The 23,995-nt window shown below is 38.8% G+C and overlaps 1 protein-coding gene across 1 annotated transcript in view; it reads right to left on the bottom strand.

The window, feature by feature from the left end:
- The window catches only part of DIP2B (disco interacting protein 2 homolog B), a 228,540-nt gene that overhangs the window by 49,469 nt on the left and 155,076 nt on the right, over positions 1-23,995 (bottom strand). Inside the window, exons 5-14 of the mRNA XM_040234023.1 lie at positions 20,350-20,562; positions 17,577-17,729; positions 17,040-17,159; positions 11,284-11,481; positions 9,762-9,853; positions 7,757-7,867; positions 5,969-6,092; positions 5,250-5,359; positions 1,652-1,754; positions 428-492 (exon numbers count right to left, since the gene is read on the bottom strand). Of these exons, the coding sequence (XP_040089957.1) occupies positions 428-492; positions 1,652-1,754; positions 5,250-5,359; positions 5,969-6,092; positions 7,757-7,867; positions 9,762-9,853; positions 11,284-11,481; positions 17,040-17,159; positions 17,577-17,729; positions 20,350-20,562 (1,289 nt within the window). The remainder of the gene's footprint in view (positions 1-427; positions 493-1,651; positions 1,755-5,249; positions 5,360-5,968; positions 6,093-7,756; positions 7,868-9,761; positions 9,854-11,283; positions 11,482-17,039; positions 17,160-17,576; positions 17,730-20,349; positions 20,563-23,995) is intronic.

The following is a 23,995-nucleotide window of genomic DNA, read 5'->3' as shown; positions in this document are numbered from 1 at the left end:
CTGTCCAATAGAAAGTTAGATATTATTAACCACAGCTTCAAAGTTCTAGATATATTTAGGTAATCTGTTCTTCAGAAAAGAGAAGAGGTAACTCAGAGTTCTTTGAAAAACATATAGTCACAGATAGAATATTTTAAGCTTTGAGCTATCATAGTAGATATTTTAAAAAATTGTGGATCCTAAGTTCCACTACATACTATTACGTGAAGGGTATGACCAACCACACAAAGGAGAAAAAACAGAATTACATTCTCCTTTAAAAAAAAAAATTACCATTCATAACACAAAATTAAATTCTCCTGGAAAATACTACTGATCTTTTGGAAGCTTAAATTTCATAAAACACCACGAGATGCTTGTGGTTACACAGTACACACAATGATCTGAATCATAAGTACAATAAAGCTCTTGATTCTGTGTAGCTTACCGCAAACATGCCATGCCACAGCCCAGCATCCTTCTTAAAGTCTAGAACATTTACTACTGTTTCTCCTGTAACAGAAAAACAAAAAACAGGAAAACAACATAAGGAAATTATCTTTAGTTTAAGTAGCAAAATTCTGTCACTTGCCTCTCTTAAACAACTGACTTGGTACTTTTAAAAAAACACTAAAAGCTCTCAGGATCTTCTGATCACATGAGGGTCCCCTCAAACTGGCTGGGGAAGTGATCACAGGGTGACGTGGTCACAGATGACACAATGAATTTGGAATTCCTTGACTTAGGCACTGTCTTTGAGATAATAATTTTTTCCTAATTATATAAGGATCACATGTTTGTTTCACAAGCATATGTAGAAAATTATACTTCCTAGAGAAAATAAAAAATGGTGGTATATGTATAAATCTATATATCATATCTACATACATGCACATATGCTTCTAAGCTTATATACTTGTACAGAGATAGATATCTGACAACAAAATTGGCATATACTGCTCTGTATCTGATTTGTTTCCACTTAATAATATACTGAAACAATCTTTAAGAACCTGAGTTTTGAAACCTCGGATTATAACCCAGTATATGAATATATGATAATTCAATCAACTCCTTTTGATATTTTGATTGATTTTATTACATATATATACTTTTTAACCAAACAAGAATGTGGCTGTATAATGCTGCCATAAGGAGCATGTATTAACTTGTTTCATTCTATGAAAAAAAAAACAAAACACTAAAAGAATTAATATTGTGGGGAACCTTCTAAGGGAAATCATCCTTATGCAATATCTATCAACACATCTAAAGTCCAACAATCCAGAATACATTTTGTGTTTTAATCTGTGCTTTTTGGTAGCAGAATTTCTTTGATTCTAACTCCAAACTTACAGCTGATGACAGCTCTATATGCATGGGGAGATGAAGGTACCTGACATTCCACAGCTAATAAACACATGGGTTTAATTAGCTCTCTATTTCTGCACTCTAGAAATCATTCTTTACATATTTGGTTTGCCCAGAATTTTTGTTCCTTTAAATTACAGCATATTTGTGAAAAAGAAGAAAGCAAAAGCAAGCCAAGAATGTGTCTTAGAACATTTCCCTCTGAATGCGGTCATTAACTGGAGTCCAGTCACCGGGCAGAGGGCTCGCAGTCACAGAGGTCTGAGCTCACAGTGCAGCCAGTCACGGGGTGAAGTCTGACCTTCAGAATAATTGCAGGCCTGGGACAGAGCTTGGCAGTGAGACAGCATTGCAAGGCGGGACACTGTAACTCCCATTACACTCCCTTCTTTGCTTGTTTTATACTAGGAGAAAAAAAACCACAGAAAACAAAAACACAAGAAACAATAAACGGGTTATTTCAAATGACAAAACTAGAATGAAACCCAGAAAAACCATGACAACGGGCTGAATTTAATACTTCATATAAATATTTGAGGCTAGGTCACTGGGCCCCAAACTTCAATCACACGAAGATAGGACTAGGGAATGACAAAGCTCAACAAAAGTGAAAAATTCTTCAAAGTTTAATTAGTTAATCAGTTAATCAGTGTGAAGTGGCTGCTAACGAAGCTGAAACAAACAAGTGACTCGGGCTGCATTAACAGAGCACAGCATCAAATACACGGCAAGCACAGCATCAAATACACGGCAAGCACAGCAAGCAGAGCCAAAGGTGCGTTAGTCTACCAGCAGCTCCTGGCGGGGAGGGGAGACTGGGAGACGGCCTATTCACGCCTCCAGACCAATCAGCTGTAATTTCACTTTTACCTCGAAGCTGCTCAATACCTCAAGTTGCTTTTTACCAAGATCAGTCACTTTTTATTTCATTGTTAAATCAAAAGCACATACTGCACACTTCACTGTAGCTGACCTTTCTGTAATTTCTGACACCTTTCTTGACACTTTCTCCTTTCTCGGTTTTTGTGATACTCCTCCTTCCTGTTCAATATTACCTCTCTCTGCTCATCCTTTGAATGCTGGCATTGCCTGAAAGTCCTGTTCTTCCTCCTCTTTTTTCACTTAAAAATTTTTTTATTTATTTATTTTTGGTTGCACTGGGTCTTTGTTGCTGTGCACCAGCTTTTTCTAGTTGCAGAGTGCGAGTTATTCTCTTGTTGCAGAGCACAGGCTCTAGGTGCACAGGCTTCAGTGGCGGCAGCACACAGGCTCAGTAGTTGCGGCACGTGGGCTCAGCAGTTGCAGCTTTGGGCTTTAGAGCACAGGCTCAGTAGTTGTGGCATATGGGTTTAGATGTTCAACAGCACGTGGAATCTTCCCAGACCAGGGATTGAACCCAAGTTCCCTGCACTGGCAAGCAGACGCTCATCCACTGTATCACCAGGAAGTCCTCTTTTCACTTCTATCCATCAGGGTACCACACTCCTGATGACTCAATTCTCCATCTCCAGCTCAGACCTCTTTCCAGAGATCCAGACTCGGAGGGTCAACTCTTCACGGTGACTGACCCATAGTCCCATGAAACCCGATGTAACCAACACCACCTCTCCACCCATGAAAACTTTTCTTGTCATCACTTTAAAAAAAAATTATTTTAATTTATTTATTAGGCTACACCAGTATAAGCTGCAGGACACGGGATCTTCAATCTTTGCTGTGACACGTGGAATCTCTAGTTGTGGCATGTGAACTCTTAGTTGCGGCACGCACTGGTAGAGTGGAGTCTTAGCCACCAGACCAGCAAGGAAGTCCCTCTTGCTGTACTTTCCATCTTAGTGAAGGATGCCATCATCTCTCCAGTTGCCCAAGTCAGAAACCTGCGTGTCTTTCTGGCCTCCTCCCTCTCCAGAGTCAGTCACTAAGTCCTGCCTCTTCTATTTCCTTACTGCATCTCAGCTCCATCCATCTGCTTTTCTCCATCCCCATCTCCACGAACTTGGGTTCACCTGGATAACTGTCAAAGCTCCTCATTTCCTATCTTAACCCCACCAAACAGATACATCTTTTAACCACATATTTATTCTTACCACTCTTGTGCTGACAATACTTTGATAGCTTCCTATTACCCGCAGGACACTTGAAACTCACTAGCAATGTCCTATGGATAATACGAGGATTCCAGTGAAAACTGCAAGTTCATTCAGAACAGGAGAAGCCTGGAAATGTACAGGACAGTAGTTCTACATGCTCAGAGAGCTAAGCAGCAGCCACATAACAGATGGCCCTTCACCTTTTGGGAAGAACCAATAAAGAAGCCTGAAAAGGAGTGGTCAGTGAGTAGTCAGGGAAGCCACTGAACAGTTTTAAGGAGGATGATGGGATGAACCATGTCATCACTGAGAGATAATTTGGACTGAGAGCTGACTGCTAGATTTAGTATTTTAATTGCCTGTTTACTTGTCTGTCATTTAAATATACTCAAATCCCTTTCATCTCTAAAAGCAATCCTTCTTCCATCCAACATCAGCACGTTACCTCTTAAAGTTACTGCCCACTCTCTTCCCTTTTTTGTTTTTAAATTTTCCTGGCTACACTGCATGACACATGGGATCTTGGTGCCTTGACCAGGGATCAAACCTGCCCTTGCGTTGGGAACACAGAATCTTAACCACTGGACCGTCAGGGAAGTCCCTCTCTTCCCTTTTATGCAAAAGTTGTTTAATCGTGTCTGACTGTTTGTGACCCCATAGACTATAGAGTCCATGGAATTCTCCAGGCCAGAATACTGGAGTTGGTAGCCTTTCCTTCTCCAGGGGATCTTTCCAACCAAGGGATCGAACCCAGGTCTCCCACATTGTGGGTGGATTCTTTAACAGCTGAGCTCACAAGGGAAGCCCAAGAATACTAGAGTGGGTAGCCTATCCCTTCTCCAGCGGATTTTCCCAACCCAGGAATCAAACCGGGCTCTCTTATATTGCAGGTAGATTCTTTACCAACTGAGCTATCAAGGACGCCAGGGCTCAAGGTTGGGGGGATTTTTTCCCAAAATCTTTTTTTTTTAATAATTTATGGATGTTTATTCATTAATTTAGCAAACAGTTGTTGAACATTTACTAACACTGTCTCAAGCAAGATGCAGAGTACTTGAGGGCACAGCTTTTAGAGTGCAACAGATGGGAATTTGAGTTCCAGCTCTGTCATTCAAGTCAAAGTTTTTAGAAAAACGTTTGGTTGGTGACTGAAGTTAGTTTAAGTCTTAGTCTTCTTAGCTACTAAGCAGGTTTGCTAACAGCCCCCCCATCCCCCACCCCCCCCCCCCCCCCCCACCTCACAGGGTACTTGTGAGGACTGACTGAGATACTGCATTTAAAGCACTTGGCCTGGTGCCAGGTATGCAGTAGGACTTAATCCCTCAACTGGATTAGGTCATCAATCAATCACGCAACCACAATAACCTTCAATACCAAACGCTCCAGCCATCTGTTTCTCCTTGCTCTTCATCTGTTAAATTTGTTCAAGCACAGCTATTTTTCCTCCTCATTTCTTCAGTCTCTCACTGGCCCCCTCACCCCTACCACTCCCATCCCCAAAGCAGCAGAGAAATACCTCTGCCAGTAAATCATTTCTTAAACCTCTGAACTTCTCAAAGTCTTCTGTAACTTTCTTACATGACAAGGGTCAATTTCTTTGTTGTCTTTCTCGTGAATAGGTAGTTATGCTAAAAATAATTGGGACAGAAGGGCCATTGGAAAGCATCTTATGGGGCAAAAGATGGCAATCTAATAAACCAAGGGGACCTACTAACATTAAAACTGCAAAAAGTTAAGTTTTAAATTTTATGGGATCTCAACCAAAGCCAAATGAAAAGCCAGAATATACATCCCAGACTTGGGACTTACCTCAATGTATGCTGGCTCTGTGCCAGCAGGTGAGATGAGGGGCTGCCAGTCCTTAGGTGGCTTTGAAAGGTACTTGGAATCTGTTACAACCCATTTGAGCCGGGGCCAACCTAAACCAAACCCAAAATAAAAACTGAATTGCCTAAGCCATCAGAAAAGGAATTCACAATGAATTGGTCATTTTAAATATCAAGAGATCAAATCAAGATCATTTATAACCAAGAAAATACCTCATCTCATGTTTAGTGATAAATCATCAGACATTTATACCTTCTTTCAAAAGCACAATCGTTCCACACGCTAACACCAGGCCTTGACATTACCTCAACAACTGGGAGGTCCATTTGGCAGTGGAAGTCCACTGAGGTTAGTGGTCTATCCTCTGTCTCTACATGTAGCATTTAGTTTTAGTGAACAGAGTGGTAGCTTTTCCAACCATCAGCATAAAGGTTAAAAGTGTGGGCTGTGGAATCAGACAGATTTGGGTTCAAATCGCTGCTCTGCCATATATTAGCTGTGACTTTGGGCCAGTTACTTAACCTCTCTGTGTCTCAGTTTCCTCACCTGTAAAATGGGGATAATAATGGTACCTACTTCATAAGACTGTGAGAATTAAATAAGAAAATATGTTAAATACTTAGCTACTAGTAAATTAAAACACTAGTTAAAGCACTTAGCCTTAGTTTTTAACTGATAATTCAGGTGCAAATATCACCAACCTTTAAACTGTACGATTTCTCCATTCTGAGTTTTTGGCAATCCCTTTAGACAGACCTCACTGGTAAGAGCTAAGGCAACACCACAGCTTCCCAGCAAGAAGCCAATCTGCTGCCCCCCAGCATCCTGTGGAGAGAAGATAATGCACATGGCAGGCAGGGGAGTGAGCGTGAGCACACCCAAGCCCAAATCTGACACTCAGTGACGCTCTGGCACTTGTGCAATACATTCATGAAATCCCCCTGATATCTGGCAACTGTCAAAATCCAGTGACAGTATGTTCCTCCAAATAACTGCTACAGCACAATGATTTCCTGAGTGCAAACCATGTTTTATTAATCTGACACTGCTAACGATGGATTCCACCAGCCAAATGTGGCCATTTCACTCAAAGGTCAGCAATGCTCCTCTTCTAAATTAATCTCAGGAAATGAAATAAAAGTGAACATGGTTAAGTTGTCCTGACCTAGCCATAACCCCAAATCCAAAAGGAAAGCAATTCAGGTCAGAACAAAATAAATAATGTAAATGGACACCAAATGTCCAAATTTACAATGAAAGTAAATGGACACCTGTGGTGGATTCATGTCAATCTATGCCAAAACCAATACAGAATTGTAAAGTAAAAATTAAAAATAAATAAATAAATTAAAAAAAAAAAAAAAAAAAAGAAAGTAAATGGACAATGATACCCAAGTTCATATACTTCTTATTATTCTATTTTAAAGGAAGTAGATTTAAGCCTTACAACAGCAGCAGAGAAACAAAACCAAAAGCTACAGCCTAAAGCATTTCCATTAAAATGTCATCTTAAAAGTATCATTATGAAACCACACAAACACTGCCAACTTAATAATTTAAGAACAACCCTATGATTTCCTGACCAATCTAAAGATACTTCCTTCTATCAACCAGAGTTTCAGGGATGCTACTCATTTTGTTTTTTATTCCTTTCAGAAAAAAAAATTTTTTCTTGTAAATCTACAGTTTCCACCATATTTGTCTTCACCAGCAACTCTCAATAATAAACTGCATGAGAAAATTAGAGTCAAACAGCTCATGGAGAAATCACTTGGTTAAACTTTGACATTTGCTACATATGCTTCATTTTAGTAGGGCTGATGTGTTGCCAAAGTAAATTCTATATCCCAGAGCAGTAACACAACATCACTGCATCACGCTTGGACTTAATAGAAATCTTAGATGTTAAGGAAAATGCTCTTATGGAAAGATTCCACCTACTATAAAATGTGGATTACTTACAGTCTCTGAAGCAAGAGTGGGACTTTCTATAAAAGCTAATTATTGAAAAGTCAAGTATGTCCCCATAATTTTTAAGTGGTATATATATATGATATATAGAAATTCTATCTTAGTTGAAAATAGGTTATTTTCATGAAACTTGAAAATATTCATAAATAAATTTTCTACAACTTCCCTGTTTCTAGAAAGTGAAGTACTTAGGAAAATGGTCAGACTGTTTGAAGTGTTCTGTAGTGTGTGCTTAGACGCTCAGTCATGTCTGACTCTTTGGGACCCCATGGACCGTAGCCCGCCAGTCCATGGGATTCTCCAGGCAAGAATCCTGGGGTAGGTTGCCATGCCCTCCTCCATGGAATCTTCCCAACCCAGAGGCTGAACCCAGGTCTCCTGCATTGCAGGCAGATTCTTAACTGTTTGAGCAACCAGGGAAGCCCCTTTAAGTGTTGTAACTGAGTCAACTGATCCAAGAACCTTGATGCCAGCCATGTTACATCAGGCTACATTCCTCTTAAATTAAGCAGCGTTACCTTTCGGGTAAGAGGTACCTCTATCGGCACTGGAATCACTTCTGCCAGGAGACATCCGTAAAAAGCCACCATGAACATGACTGGATCATTGTTGGGGTAAACCAGGGCTACCTAAAAGGCATAATGACATTCAATAACAGAGAAATAAAAGCAGACTGATGCTTTCAATGTCTCTTAAGTAGTACACTTATATATGACATTTATCATGAAGACAATAAGTCAAACTATTTAATAGCCTAAAGAAAATTAAGTTATTGAGAAGGATGCACAAATCTAAATGGATCTCTGCCATTCCCACGATTATACATGGCACAATTTAGAGACTATAATGTAATTTATCATCTTCACCATAAGAAATTTTTCACTTAATTCTATTGGTGATTTAGCAATAAACAACTCACTTTAAGTAGTAAGTTACTTACTTACAAAACCTAAGGTAATTTACTTTAGTGCAGGGCTAAAGCAATAAAATAAATGTGATGAATCTCTCTAGAGAGATGAGTATATTAAAGAATAAGTCTTATTTCTCTCAGAGATGAACCTACAAGAATGAAACCTTAAGGCAAACCTAAGGTTTCTTTTTTTTTTTTTTTGGCCACTCAGTCGTGTCTGACTCTTGGAGACCATATGGACTGCAGCCTGCCAGGCTCCTCTGTCCATGGAATTCTCCAGGCAATGATACTGGAGTGGGTAGCCATTCCCTTCTCTATGAGATCTTCCTGACCCAGGAATCAAACCTGGGTCTCTTGTATTGCAGGCAGATTCTTTACCATCTGAGCCACCAGGGAATTCCCAAATACTTTTTAACAAATTCACTGCATTAAATCCTTACTAATTTAACCAACAATGCATGTGTTCTAGCAAGAAGGCACTTGGAAATTTAAGCATCACTGGTAGAAACCTTTATGAATATAAAGTTAATTCACTTAAAAAAGGTAAACAGTGAAACCTCCATAATATGTTCAGGCCTGTGATCTCACCTGTAATGCATCACAGGGACAAATGACTCTCCCTAATTTCCCCCAGAGATGCAAAAAGACAGAAGTCATGATCATTGCAGAGCTTATTACTTGGTTTGGATACTCAAAGATTAACATCTGAAACTTAATTATAACATTGGACCCCTGTCTTCCCTTCTCTCACTTTCAAATTCTCTTAACTTACACCCAAGATAAGTTTAATTGTGAACCTTCCGGAATTCTAAAAAAAAATACTAATTTCAAAAGACATTTTAACAACCCATTTCCTTTCTGCACACAAGCATCCATGTCGTTAGGAAGACACAAAACTACCTTCTTAGGGTTCAATGAAGATTATGAAACGCTCGCATGTCACACTTATAGGTAAAAGTCTACTTGAGATGCCCTTTGCCATGACGCAGAATTTTTAAAAGGCTAGTTTAGGAGATTCTGTAATCATGAGTCTACTAAAAAGAATTCTGTTGTGTATGCATTGGGTGTTTTATTCTACAACTCCAAATGAAAAGTAATGCTTGATGATTGGAAAAACTTTTATTTAGAAAGTGCAAAAAACCTCTAAATATTAAATAAAATTTAATGTCACCTTCATTAAAGAAAAAATGATTTAAATTTGCTCCTCCTCAGAAGTAACATAACTCTCATTCCCTGTCTACATAAAACTCCAGAAAACTTGTTTTTAAAGTTTTATGGGGCATTTTTCAAAGAAAAATATCAAAGAGTAACCTTGATTGTTACTGTTGTTGTCCAAATATTGAAATATTTATTTACAGAAAGATTTAGGTTTCTCTTTATTTTCACTAGTACCTTAAAACAGTATACTGATTAGGAGCTACACAGAAAGAGACATATGACTATTTTTCAAACTATAAATGCAAGAATTATAACTGGGGTTGGAACCAAATGATTTTCAATTTCTAAGAATAACAGTTACATAAATTGTGCTGCTGTACATTTTTAAAAGTCCAGAATGTGCATGCTAGAAAACAAGAAAACATCACCTCCTTAAAAAAAAAAAAAAAAATTACCCTATCTCCAGGTTTTAATACAGGCTCATTTTTGGTCCCCAGTTTATTAAGGAGTGTATAGGCCAACTTTAAACTTCTGCTCCACAACTTTCCTGGAAAAAGAAAAGAAAATAATCATGTAGAAAAACACAGGTCTACTTTAATAAGAAGGCACTCAGTTCATTAGCACAATGAATAAGGTATCCGTCACCAGCAAATGATACATTAGACAAGCATCGCCCTCCACACACAGAGAGGCCTTCCTCACAAAAACTGTTTTACATTCACTCTAATTTAGGAAAGCCAGTCTTGTCTGCAAGCAAAAAGGAAACCACCAAAAGCTCACTCTAGACAATATTTCATATTCTTCTCTGATGTAATCTATCTGTAGAATAATTTGATGCAAGCTGATCACACTTAAAAGGAAGGAAACAATTTTTTATCACTAGACTGAAAATCAGAAGACCACTTCTTTCTAAGCCTTTTCTGAAGAACCACTTACATATATGGTATTGAATAATTGAAGTAACTGCAAAGCAGAAGTATGACTCAAATGACTGAGTATTCCATACCACTATATTTCAGTGAAAACAGACAATAAAATGGAAATTATGTGAAACATGCGGATATATTCACAGATGTTAAATAAACATGTAAAAATCCCACTGTTTTCTTGAAGGGTATATGGATGAGATTAATGTACAGCTCCTGAGATGAATGCTAAAACAACTTCAGGGAGGAAAGTCTATTCTTCCCCTTTTCTCAACCACCTTAGAAATTCTTACTTTAGATTATTAAGAAATTGAAAGAGAAAACATTTTACTTTGCACAGGTATGTTGGTTTTATACACAACTCATTCAGAGGGGCATCAAAGGTGAAAACTCATGTCAATCTGTACAATTCTTTAAATAAAACCATTTTTCTTCTCTAAAATAGTCTATATGGAGGTCTGTGGACAATGTACACCACTTTAGAAGGGAAAAAGGAATCTGTCTGAAGAAACTAGAACAAAATTGCACAACCCAGGTTGAATCCATTCTTGTTAATTAAGAGAAAACGTAATAAAAATTTATAAATTTTAAAAATTTATAAAACAAAACGAAATGGAAAAGTACTGATACTCTGATCATTATAGAAGCCTGTGCCTATTATGTGCAAGTGGCAGGATGCAGTAAATGACAAAGATGTGAAAAGTAATCAACTTCAATTTTTAGATAAAACTGATTTTTTCCATACACCATTAATCCTGCCCAGATGTCTTCCTAAAATCCTCTCCTGGTATTTAAACATCAGTGGATCTACAAAGTTTCTTTCTTCTTTTAAGTAACAGCTACTTACAATAGTCACTTTAGCAAAAGAAAATATCTGGCAATAGCTATACTTAGGAGCTTAGGATCCCACTGAAATAGTTTAAAAGATCTACTGAAGTACAGTGACCAGTAACCGCTAGATAGCAAGATTATTTAAAAAAAAAAAAAAAATTACCCATGATAATCTGAAGAGCTATTAGGAGAAAAGGAAGCTGGACTCATGTAAACTCACCGTAAGTAAGAGTGTAAACTGGCTTCCCTGTTACATCCAGTGCGGTCAGACAGGGGCATTTTGCCTGAGTAGTGCCCCAGCGCTGCAGGGCAGACTCCAGAGCAGGGGGCCAGTTACAGATGACTCCTAGTGGCTCTCCCTTCACAGGGGTCATCTGCCGTCCCTCAGGCTTGGGTTGGTTAGGGTCTGGCTGAGGTACTGTACCAAAAAAACACCCCAACAGGTTATATGAACATAAGATCTGAAGTACAAATACCAGCTAACATAAGTGAGGTCTCTAATCTTAAAATATTTCCCTTTCCCTTTTTCTGGCTTAAACTCACTCTGAGAAAAGAAAGGACATTGTTAGAAATAGTAATCCACAAACTGGAGCTTAATTCATTTTCCCACATAACTGTAAAACTGTATTTAATACATTTTATGCAACAAATCCTGACCCTGACCAAGCAAATCCCTGAACATACAAAAAAGCACAAACCATACATTTGCATTTAGTACTTTTACAATTCTTAGTAAATTTTGTTTTTGTTTTATTTTTAGTAAACTTGTTTTAAAATCTTTAGTTTGTGTCTAATGTTAGAGAGCCAGGTTCTCCCTCACCAGGTTATGTTTAATGAAAAACGACGGAACTGCGAGTCAGGAAACCCAAGCTTACATTCACTTGTTACTAGTGTGACCTTGGGCAAAAGGAGTTACCTCAGCCTCCCTTTTGGTCATCTGTAAAATGCAAATATAGTAACAGGTATACAATAGGGACCTAGTGGAATCAGGAAGACAAGGGGCATGAATGACAATGTTCCTTCCATGTCTCTAGACCTCTGCGCACATCTCCTATGGCCAACCCTTTGCCTCTTGGTGAATGTGCATTCATCCTTCTTAGGATATACCTTCCCTGGGAAGCCGCCCAGCTTAGTTCTTCCACACTTAGTTCTTCCACACTTCACATGAATGCACTCTTATTAAAGCACTGAGGATACTTAAGGTCTTCCATTACTCTAGAGGGTTTTCTCCCTCTTAGACTGAGAGTTCCTGGGGAGAAGACATGGTTCTCATTCTTCTTATTGCCTTTAGTGCCTAATATATAATGGTTGCTTAATCGATGTTAACTAAATTGAATGGAACTTGGGGGAGAAAAAAGAAAAGCACTAGGCAATTCCCTGGTGGTCCAGTGGTTAGGACTCAGTGCTTGCACTGCCGGCACCCCAGATTCTATATCCCTGGTGGGAGAAATAAGATCCCATGTAGTGGGGCAAAAAAAAAAAAAAATTTATTTAAAGCAGTAGATTTATAATAGGGTAAATTCCAGAAACTAGAGGTGAATAATATTTCATACTTTTTCACAGAGACAAAACTAAAGTCCTCTTAATCTTTTACAATAAACAAGTATTGCTTGAACTTAAAAAAAAAAAATCCTGTATTCTCATAGCAGGAAGGATAATTTACATATGGAACAAAAAGTCAAGTGTTCACTGAATGTCAACTCTGTATGTAAGATGTGATAAACATTGAGAAGATAAATGCTGCACGTATCATTCTTTGAACAAACATTTATTGCTTCTAATAATGTCAAGTACAAGCAGTACAGAGCCACGCCCTCTAGGAGCATCCAGTGGGCAGTGAGGAAGCACACTCGCATACAGAGCAAAGCACACACGGGCAGTGGATGACAAAGAAATGAAGAGAAAGGGCAGAAGAAGACCACGCCTCCTAGCTTAGAGGACGAGGGCACCGGCCTGCAGGAGGTAATGCCTGGGCTGAGTTTTAAAGGAAGAGTACGGATTAGCCAGGTGAACAAGGGATGAGAGAAGGAGCACAGAAGAGAGAATGGATAGAAGGAGCAGCAAGTATTAGAAGGGCAAACGAAATATGAAATGAGAGGCATGTAAAAGCTCAATTTAATGCCAGATTCGGGAAAACTTGAAACGTCTTCACTCATTTTTCTACTGATATAAAATTAAAAGTTTCACTTTCCAACTCACCACCCTAGGTAAATGATGTTTGCATATTCCCAGACTCTAAACCACCTAACTATAAAAATAAACACGGCTGATTCTAAATAAATAGTTTTGTTTTTACAGACAACCTGTATATATGCTAAGCATAGTTCTGATCATAAAAGTCTATACATTATTGCCATCCATTAGGCCTCACTGCAGACCCTGGGGCATACTCTTCCAGACTTCCAAAGACATACAGGTATTTTTCTCTTCCAAAAATAATTGTCATTCAAATGAAAAATCATTGCCTATTTAACATTAGTGGGAAGCTGTTAGCTCTATCTGGCCAATGAATGTTGCTCAAGTATGATTCCTGTTAGACTTTGACTTTCATTTGCCTTTGAAAACACAGTACTAAAAAGACTGAGAGGGTGATTACTGGCATAGACACTTGAAAATTCAGTTCATCAAGAAAGATGGCCATAGTTCAGAGTTCAGTGACTCCAAAAGAAAGAGAAATTCACCTTAAGCTCATACATCACGTTGCTTGGTGCTTCCTGCTGCACCAAAAGGGCTAAGACTGGGTTGTCTACTAACATACTTCAGTTCAGTTCAGTCGCTCAGTCGTGTACAACTCTTTGCGACCCCATGAATCACAGCACGCCAGGCCTCCCTGTCCATCACCAACTCCTGGAGTTCACTCAGACTCACGTCCATCGAGTCAGTGATGCCATCCAGCCATCTCCCCCTTCTCCTCCTGCCCCCAATCCCTCCCAACATCAGAGTCTTTTCCAATGAGTCAGCTCTTCGCAGGAGGTGGCCAAAATACTAGAGTTTCAGCTTTAGCATCATTCCTTCCAAAGAAATTCCAGGGCTGATCTCCTTCAGAATGGACTGGTTGGATCTCCTTGCAGTCCAAGGGACTCTCAAGAGTCTTCTCCAACACCACAGTTCAAAAGCATCAATTCTTCGGCGTTCAGCCTTCTTCACAGTCCAACTCTCACATCCATACATAACCACTGGAAAACCATAGCCTTGACTAGAAGGACCTTTGTTGGCAAAGTAATGTCTCTGCTTTTGAATATGCTGTCTAGGTTGGTCATAACTTTCCTTCCAAGGAGTAAGTGTCTTTTAATTTCATGGCTGCAATCACCATCTGCAGTGATTTTGGAGCCCAAAAAAATAAAGTCTGACACTGTTTCCCCATCCATTTCCCATGAAGTGATGGGACCAGATGCCATGATCTTTGTTTTCTGAATGTTGAGCTTTAAGCCAACTTTTTTACTCTCCTCTTTCACTTTCATCAAGAGGCTCTTTAGTTCTTCTTCACTTTCTGCCATAAGGGTGGTGTCATCTGCATATCTGAGGTTACTGATATTTCTCCCGGCAATCTTGATTCCAGCTTGTGCTTCTTCCAGCCCAGCATTTCTCATGATGCACTCTGCATATAAGTTAAATAAGCAGGGTGACAGTATACAGCCTTGACGTACTCCTTTTCCTATTTGGAACCAGTCTGTTGTTACATGCCCAGTTCTAACTGTTCCTTCCTGACCTGCATACAGGTTTCTCAAGAGGCAGGAGAGGTGCTCTGGTATTCCCATCTCTTTCAGAATTTTCCACAGTTTATTGTGATCCACACAGTCAAAGGCTTTGGCATAGTCAATAAAGCAGAAATAGATGTTTTTCTGGAACTCTCTTGCTTTTTCCATGATCCAGCGGATGTTGGCAATTTGATTTCTGGTTCCTCTGCCTTTTCTAAAACAACCTTGAACATCTGGAAGTTCACGTACTGCTGAAGCCTGGCTTGGAGAATTTTGAGCATTACTTTACTAGCATGTGAGATGAGTGCAATTGTGTGGTAGTTTGAGCATTCTTTGGCATTGCCTTTCTTTGGGATTGGAATGAAAACTGACTTTTTCCAGTCCTGTGGCCACTGCTGAGTTTTCCAGATTTGCTGGTATATTGACTGTAGCACTTTCATCTTTCAAGATTTGAAATAGCTCAACTGGAATTCCATCACCTCCACTACCTTTGTTCGTAGTGATGCTTTCTAAGGCCCACTTGACTTCACATTCCAGGATGCCTGGCTCTAGGTGAGTGATCATACCATCATGATTATCTTGGTCGTGAAGATCTTTTTTGTACAGTTCTTCTGTGTATTCTCGTCACCTCTTCTTAATATCCTCTGCTTCTGTTAGGTCCATACCATTTCTGTCCTTTATCGAGCCCATCTTTGCATGAAATGTTCCCTTGGTATCTTTAATTTTCTTGAAGAGATCTCTAGTCTTTCCCATTCTGTTGTTTTCCTCTATTTCTTTACCTTGATTGCTGAGGAAGGCTTTCTTATCTCTTCTTGCTATTCTTTGGAACTCTGCATTCAGATGCTTATATCTTTCCTTTTCTCCTTTGCTTTTTGCTTCCCTTCTTTTCACACCTATTTGTAAGGCCTCCCCAGGCAGCTGTTTTGCTTTTTTGCATTTCTTTTCCATGGGGATGGTCTTGATCCCTCTCTCCTGTACAATGTCACTAACCTCCGTCCATAGTTCATCAGGCACTCTATCTATCAGATCTGGTCCCTTAAATCTATTTCTCAATTCCACTGTATAATCATAAGGGATTTGATTTAGGTCATACCTGAATGGTCTAGTGGTTTTCCCTACTTTCTTCAATTTCAGTCTGAATTTGGCAATAAGGAGTTTATGATCTGAGCCACAGTCAGCTCCTGGTCTTGTTTTTGTTGACTGTATAGAGCTTCTCCATCTTTGGCTGCAAAGAATATAATCAATCTGATTTCAGTGCTGACCGTCTGGTGATGTCCACGTGTAGGGTCTTCTCTTGTGTTGTTGGAAAAGGATGTTTGCTATGACCAGTGTGTTTTCTTGGCAAAACTCTATTAGTCTTTGCCCTGCATCATTCTGTATTCCAAGGCCAAATTTGCCCGTTACTCCAGGTGTTTCTCTAACATGCTTAGTTCCATTAAAGTCTGATGCGATCAAAGTCTGTTCTTCATCTCAGGACATAAAAATGGACTGCAAAGCTACCAAGGCTCAGTTCTTCAGACAAAGGCTTTTTTTAGATAGATCTATCCATCACCCACCTTTAATAACTATTAATATCAAATGGCCCCTTCTATGCCCCCAGATAGTCCTTTCTCAATCCTTCTATTATATTCTAGATTCATTTTATCCCTAAATATTTTTTAAATTGTTGGATGAATAAATCACTCTTATCACTTTGCTTTCCCCAACCATACAGATGAGACCGATTTCTTCCTTTCTCCAAGTTGCCAGTACCAGCTGATACATACTTATTGACTAAATTCAATTTTCAACTGTAGTGTCTATTTTGTCTAAACTGGAAACAACATGAAGGAAGTGACTATATTTTCATGAAGCTTTTCCACCATCCACCATGTTAAAATAGATCTATATATGTGCTGACTGACTTAACAAAAATGGTTGAGTTATATGTATTTTTTTAAAAATGGGCAAACTTTTGAGGATGAATGTGACACTATTCTAAGATAATGACAAATATAAATAATTTTTAAAATTATGTGCTTGTTCCTAATTTTAAAAAACTTATTTCTAAGGATAATTCTGTGTTCCATAGTTATCTCCTTGTCTTTCCCTTCTCTCTCTCTAGTTTTCATCTGAGATTTAAAATATAAATGATCATAAGGGAAAAAAGATCAGAAAACTATGAACTCTTCAACCAAAAATGACACCTTATCCATCCATAAATCCTATAATATCTACATGCAGTGACTGTTTACAAAATTTCTAAGGAATATATGTGGTTTGGTATTATTACCACTACCTTCCACAATTTCTTCAGAATCATCCACAAAAAATTCTTTCAAGGGAGGCCTTTTGGGTCGTTTCAGAGTGTTGAGAAGCTGCTGGATTTTTGTGGATACTCTGCTATTGACAGGAACACCTATAGGGAAAAAAATGGTAAGTTACAATTAACTGATTTTAGGAATATTTCACTTCCTCAATTCTCTTAGGAGCTTTCATTTTTAATGATGTTTGCCCTTTGTTCACAGTCTCATTCTATTTCAGCTGGGCTAAATAGGTACAAATACATACAGAATAATTTTTATGACAAGAGTAAAAATATGGTGCTATTATTAATACTGTTTAAAGATTCCATCTAACCTCCCTTTTCTCTCCTAGCATTCTTTTCTTTTTCCATACTTTTTGTTCAGACTATCTTTGAAAAGAGAGAGCTGAAATGACTTATGTGAGTAGGTCACAAGTACTGCCACTGCTGGACATTAGACACTGCTGTTTATAATTTGAATTTTTTCAGTTTAACTAATATGCCGTATTTAACTACCAAACAGCTGCCTACCATCAGCTGTATCCATAAGGCTGGACCTGTTGGATCCTTTGTGCATGCCTTTAACTATCCCCGATGGGGGTAGATCAATATTTGCTGGGCGTATTGAGGAAGATGTTGACGAAGAGGTAGTTGTAGTGACGTCAGGGGGAGCAGAGAAATTCTCTAAGAGGGGAGAAAACAAAATTTAAAAGTTATATTATGTTAGCAGTAAGAATAAGAATCTTTAAGTCTTTTTTGTTGCTGCTGTTTGTTTTTTAACAAGAGAGAAAACCACTCAAAGGGGCACTAGCTCTAATTTTACTAGCAAGATATAATGAGACGAACAGGGTAAGTCAGGGCACATCAGCTTTCTAAAATTACTACTTTTGAGAACTTGAGCAGGCTTAGTAAGATCAAATCACATATCAAATATTTCTCAAACTCATTCTTTTCTACACAGAAAGTCTGGTAGAAATCCAATGTTATAAAAATAACCACAATAAAATAAAAATTGCTGGTGACTTCAAAATGAAACCAAAGTCAATATGATCATTATGGCTACTAATATTTTAGACTCTGAGCATTTCTTCATGTTTATGGTAGTTTATCTGTGTCTCTTCACTCACTGAGGACAGAAACTGTGTTTTGGAAGTGGGTCAGATTGCTCAAGTCTCAGATGAAGAAAACCAGCTAAATCCAGTTTTAATTTTTGTAAAACAACCCATACGTAACTTGAATCTACTTGGAAGATAAGGTTCTTCCCTATTCTAAGCATGATTAAACATTGCTGCTTTATTCTGCTTCGTGTAGGGATTCTTACTATAAAGAAATAATGATATAGTTGTAAGAGAGCCATTGAACAAGGAAGTGTTACCAAAACATTAGAAGAAGAAAAAGAAAATTAGAGGAAGCAAAATGTAGAGTTCACAAGAATAATGAAAAGCCACTCAAAACTATGAACAAGGAAAAAAGCATAATATAAACAATTTCTAAAATTATTTTGGGATTTAGGTTTTCAGGCCCCAAAAGTCTATACTTACTATCTTAATACTTTTTAAAGTTTTAAATACTTTGCACAAGTATACTGCAGTGTAGTCTTTCTGTAAGATGATGTGGTAACAAAGCACTAAAAATAGACATTTTTACCTGACCCAGCAATTCCACTTATAGGAATACATCCTAAGAGGAAATAATCAAACGAATGCACAAAGTTGTGTGTGTGTGAGGATATTCATTTCAGTTTTCATACAGCAAAAAACTGGATACTACTTAAATGTCCAAAATACGGAAATGGCTAAAATAAACCATGGCAGAGCCATACAGTGGCATATTTTGAAAGCATGAGGACAAAAGTATGATTCTATATTAATGATATAAAAGATTTCTGCTTTAAAAGCAGACATGTCTGCTAATAAAAGCAGGTTCTATTTAGTACCATTTCATTTCTGTAAAAACAAAACCAGAGCCTTACATTATGCAAATAAAGTCTAGGATCTACATGAAAGTGATAATATTGAAGTGTTCTACATAAGTGGGGCTGTAGCTTATTTTTCCTTTTATCCGTATTTTCAAATTTTTCCTTTGGAAACATGAAGTACTTATTAACTTCTGTTAGAGCAAACATCCAAAAGGCAATAATGTTGGATAAAATGGTTCCTGTGAGTTCCTGAACTTTTCACAGAGTAGAAGCAATATGAGATATGGTCAGGTAAAATCATCTTGTTAACAAAAATTGAGATAAAGTTAACTGAGTACCAGGAAACTATTTTTCACAAGTGAAACTGCTATTTTAGACAATGTGGATATAAAACCTGACCCCGCTATGGCTCTGTTGCTAACCCTCCCAATAGGAGAAGTGTTGAGTCTGCTGATCTGTAGCTGCTTTGGGGGGGGGGGGGTGTCAGTCAATTAAGAGCACAGGCCAAACCGTCCGCTGCTGGCCCTGACCTTTTAATGTGGGCAAGCATGACCTTAAGGTAGCTATTTTCTTTAAAAATTACAGGCTTGAATCAAAAAGTTTCCAAGTTTTCCCTTTTCAGAAATCACTTAATAAACATTAAGTGGTACAGGAAGGTCACTGACAAAAAATCAAGACATCAAAATGCAAATGGATTGTCAAGAAAAAAGGAATAGTATCACAGGCACGTGATGTTTATATATATCGCTTCATGCTGTGTGTACCAACTAATTAAGCAAAGGCAGAGACCTGAGCTTTATCTGCAGATGTCACAGACGCTTAGAACACACACACACACAAACATAAAGCTAAGTCAAGCAAAAGCATTGACCGACATTCTCAGCCCGCACACTTCTGTTGTTGCAATAGTACAGCAGCAAGGACCATAAATCCAGTCTTTATGCTACAGACAAAAGAGTCTCACGGATACTGTCTTAATTCCAAATTTTCTCAGGTTTAGTTTTTTTTTTTTTTTTTGAGAGAGAGAATGTAGGCAACAATCCCGGGAAAAATCTAAGATGTTGTATCTTTGAACACTTTTTCCTTGGTGGAATATTCTCCAGTAGGGGTAAAGCACAGTAAGACTGGTGTTACATCTTGCAGCTTGAGCATTGCTTATGGAAATATCTATGGCTTCAGGTGGGCAATACCGTCGCCAATAAAGGAGACATCCCCCATCATTCCAAACGTGCTGCTTGTGTCTCCTTCTCTGCCTCACTGTTTGTCAAGTTCACTTTGATACTGGTTTTTAGGCCACCCTGAAAAAACCTAACGCAAATCGTAAACTATTTCCTGGCTACTGGAAGCCAAACGGAACATAATTTCTTGGGGAGATTCAGCTCCTACCTATTCGAGTATTGGCAAATACATCAGCTAGAGACCCACTGGTTCCTTTGACCTCTCCATGGGACAGCGTGGAAGATGCGGATGAAGAAGTGGACGATCCCTGAATTGACCGGTTGATCCAGGACTCAGCATTCTGTAAGCTCTGTTGCAAGGCAGCAGAGAGCGCAGCTTGGCGTCTCAGAGAGCCCTCATCCTCAGAGGCCGAAGACGTGTCTGTGTGGAATTAGAAAAACAGAAGTTCTCGATCCTGCCTAGAACACAGACCTTCCAGATCTTTCTCAATGAGCACACATTCAACTTTCACAGCAGCAAAACATTTTATGTAAAGTTTCTTGAGAATCTCAAGGAAAGGCTTATGAACCAAAGTTTGCAAAAATAAAACAGCTAAAATCTAGGGGTTAAGCTCTTTTTAAAAACCCATTTTTGAACAGTTAAACTTCATTCACTGTTTTTGTTGTGGTTGTTGCAGTTGTTTTGTTTTTTTGGTTCTGGGCTTAATCAGTATCTAAATATTCTGGCTTATCTCCTTATGTTCAAATAATGCTGAAGTGCTTCTATTATCTTCTTCAGTGCCTCTGTTAGAGAACATTGTGATGGGCTGCTACCCTGATTTTCACAAGTACTTATTAATTAGTGTCTACTTAAAAGGAAATGGTCTTGATGGCAAATATAAAAATCTTATTTTTGGTAACAACTGAAGTGCCAAACAGTGAACTAGATTTTGGGGAACTGTCTACTGTGGAATAAGAAACTGCTCAGCCCAGCAGAAATCATGGTTTTGGTGGGAAAGCTAGCTGGTCACAGGGCACCAGGGAGCTCTCCAAACAAGACTGGAGAGGCCACAGAGGTACTTCTCTCCTTGGTCCCAGAGAACTGTGAGGAATTCACTGGTGCCTGCATTTAGACTGGCTCTGACTTTCTAAATTAGAAAAGTATGCAGAAAAAATAAAAAGAGAAAAGTTCAACCAAATATAGGACAGCTAAGGGAAGAAGAAGTCAGGAATTTATTCCAGCGCTCTAAGCATATGCCGGCATACATGTTACAGCGGCATTTGGTCTGATGTCAGATAAACCCTCCTAAATGATTTTGAGGGTTACAATTTATGGCTCGTGCACTGAATTTCATTCAATTAAAAAAATTTAATATTCTATGGTTAGTCCTGCTGAACTCTTTCCTCTAACTCAAGTAAAATTGCAAGTCCGTGTTCTACTTCAGTTTAGAGAGCCAGAGAGATAACTAACAGCTAGAACAAGGCTAGCTCCTGACAACAGAAATTCAAAGAACAAAAGACTGATTTAATCTAGAAGTCAAATTGTGAGAATCTGAAGTAAGAGAGTTAAAATAATGACTACATCCTTTCTTCCTGCTTTCAAACTACCCCTAATTTATTATCTCACATTGAAGAAGATCTGAGGCCCAAGACTTATTATTATTTTACAGTGTACTATTTAACTGTGTAATATGTGCTGGGAACTATCAGTTCTGGGAATTTTGAGATGTATGAATTCTTATCAGACAGTAAATGCCCTAAGAAAGCTTACCACCTAGTACAGAAGACACACAACTCCTCAGATTATTTCATATGAATGTAATAGATGCCAAGAAATGGGGTGAGCAAAGGGTTTCACAGGAGGAACCCCAATCTCAGTCAGGGATTGAAATACTTCTATGCAAATCATGTGGACTTTGGGGAGATAAGAGCAAAAAAGAGGCTGGAGAGGTAAACTGTGACCAGACTCCAAAGGGCTAAAGTGATGAGGTTCTTTAGAAAACATTTTTTGCATAATCTTAAAGAAAAATGTTCAACTGTACCTTGGGAGGCAGAGATTTCTGTCTTTGCAAACATGCTTTTAAAAAAGTATCTATGGGAGGAATGGGACAGGTGAATCTGACCCTTAGAATAAAGTATTTTTTGGGTGATACATCACAGGATCCCACAACCTCCACTGTATTCACGGAGTGTCTTTACTGCACCATTTATTTTAATCTGTGTAAGTCTAAAATCAGAATAACTCAATTTTTAAAAGATAGTAAAACAGTATTTTCATGATTAGGTTTGTGGAAAATTGGCTTCATTATGTTTCTATATTGGATCAATTATGTAATTAGGTATATTGTTTCAATTCAATTACCTCATTTGCTTGCTAGTCCTCCTTAGAGTGTTTAGTGACTGTAACTGTGGGGAGGCTTGCCGCCGCTGTTGCTGCTGCTGCTGCTGCTAAGTCGCTTCAGTCGTGTCCGACTCTGTGCGACCCCAGAGACGGCAGCCCACCAGGCTCCCCTGTCCCTGGGATTCTCCAGGTAACAATACTGGAGTGGGTTGCCATTTCCTTCTCCAATGCGTGAAAGTGAAAAGTGAAAGTGAAGTCGCTCAGTCGTGTCCGACTCTTAGCGACCCCATGGACTGCAGCCCACCAGGCTCCTCCATCCATGGGATTTTCCAGGCAAGAGTACTGGAGTGGGGTGCCATTGCCTTCTCCGTGGGGAGGCTTAGTGCAGTGGAAAAAACATGGCTTTGGTGTCCTTGCATTTGAACTCTGGGGCCACCATTTATAAGCTATGTAGGGGACAAAGTTGCCCATCTGAGAAGGCTGTTTCCTTATTTATCCATTCAATAAATATAAGGATTATACTAGTTAGCAGGAATAAAATGGTAAGCAAGAAGACATAGTCCCCACTCTAACAGGACTTAGAGTATTAAAGAAGTTCAGGGTTGGTGCCCAAGGAAGTGAGAGCTCAACCAAGGTGAGAAGGGTTAAGTAGAAATTATTTATGAGAGGCACAGAGGTGGGGACAGAGGGGAGTCAGGTGAGCAACCTGGGAGGCAACAGGGAACAAAGCATATCTGAAGATCGGGAAGAAATGAGACTAGCGGAAGCACAGGATGCAAAACCGGTAGTGGCCAAAATGAGGCTGGACAAGTAGACAGCACTGGGCTGCTAAGGGCCACCTAAGTCAGCTAAGGAAACTCACCTCTGCTAACTGCTGTGGGAGGGCCCAAAACAAGTTACAGAAAGCACCAGTAGCGCCAGCATATAACAGGTGGCCAATAACATCAAGTCCCTCTTTCCCCTGAAAATCCCACCCTACGTTACCTCACAGGTACAGAACTTCAGCTCTGCAAAGTTTTACAGTTTACATGTTAAGGTTATACAAAATATAAGTACCTATCTAGGACTATATCTTAAAAAAAAAAAAGTGCCTTTACATAGTCATACAGTTATTTTGTACCTTTTTTAAAAAAGTAACTGTCACCCACAAAACTGTTAGGGATTAGTAGAAAATTGGGCAAGATTAAATTAACAAAGTTATTCTTTTCCCACTGATTCTGCTCCAGTTGAATAAGAACTCACAACTCTTATCCATCATAACTAAAGTCCTTGCCAAACTGCTTGTATATGATGAATTTAATAGGTTTTCACAACAAGAAAATATTCTGGAACTATAGCTTGCCCTTCAGGTTGTAACTGGTGTGACTTTAACACTGTATCATTTAATACTGATTACTGGAAGTCTAAAATCCATTTATAACCCATCAGGAAACATATAAGTTCCTGGAAAGACAATGCCTGACACTGGGTTCTGACAGCCAATATCCAAATTAGGTCCAGATACCAGCTTAAAACAGCAGGTAAGTCAAGATTC

This window comes from Oryx dammah, unplaced genomic scaffold (genome assembly GCF_014754425.2).
Source record: "Oryx dammah isolate SB20612 unplaced genomic scaffold, SCBI_Odam_1.1 HiC_scaffold_29, whole genome shotgun sequence".
In the NCBI taxonomy this organism is placed as follows: Eukaryota; Metazoa; Chordata; class Mammalia; order Artiodactyla; family Bovidae; genus Oryx; species Oryx dammah.
Note: the sequence above shows the minus strand (reverse complement) of the source record. Positions and strands in the feature narration are given on the sequence as shown.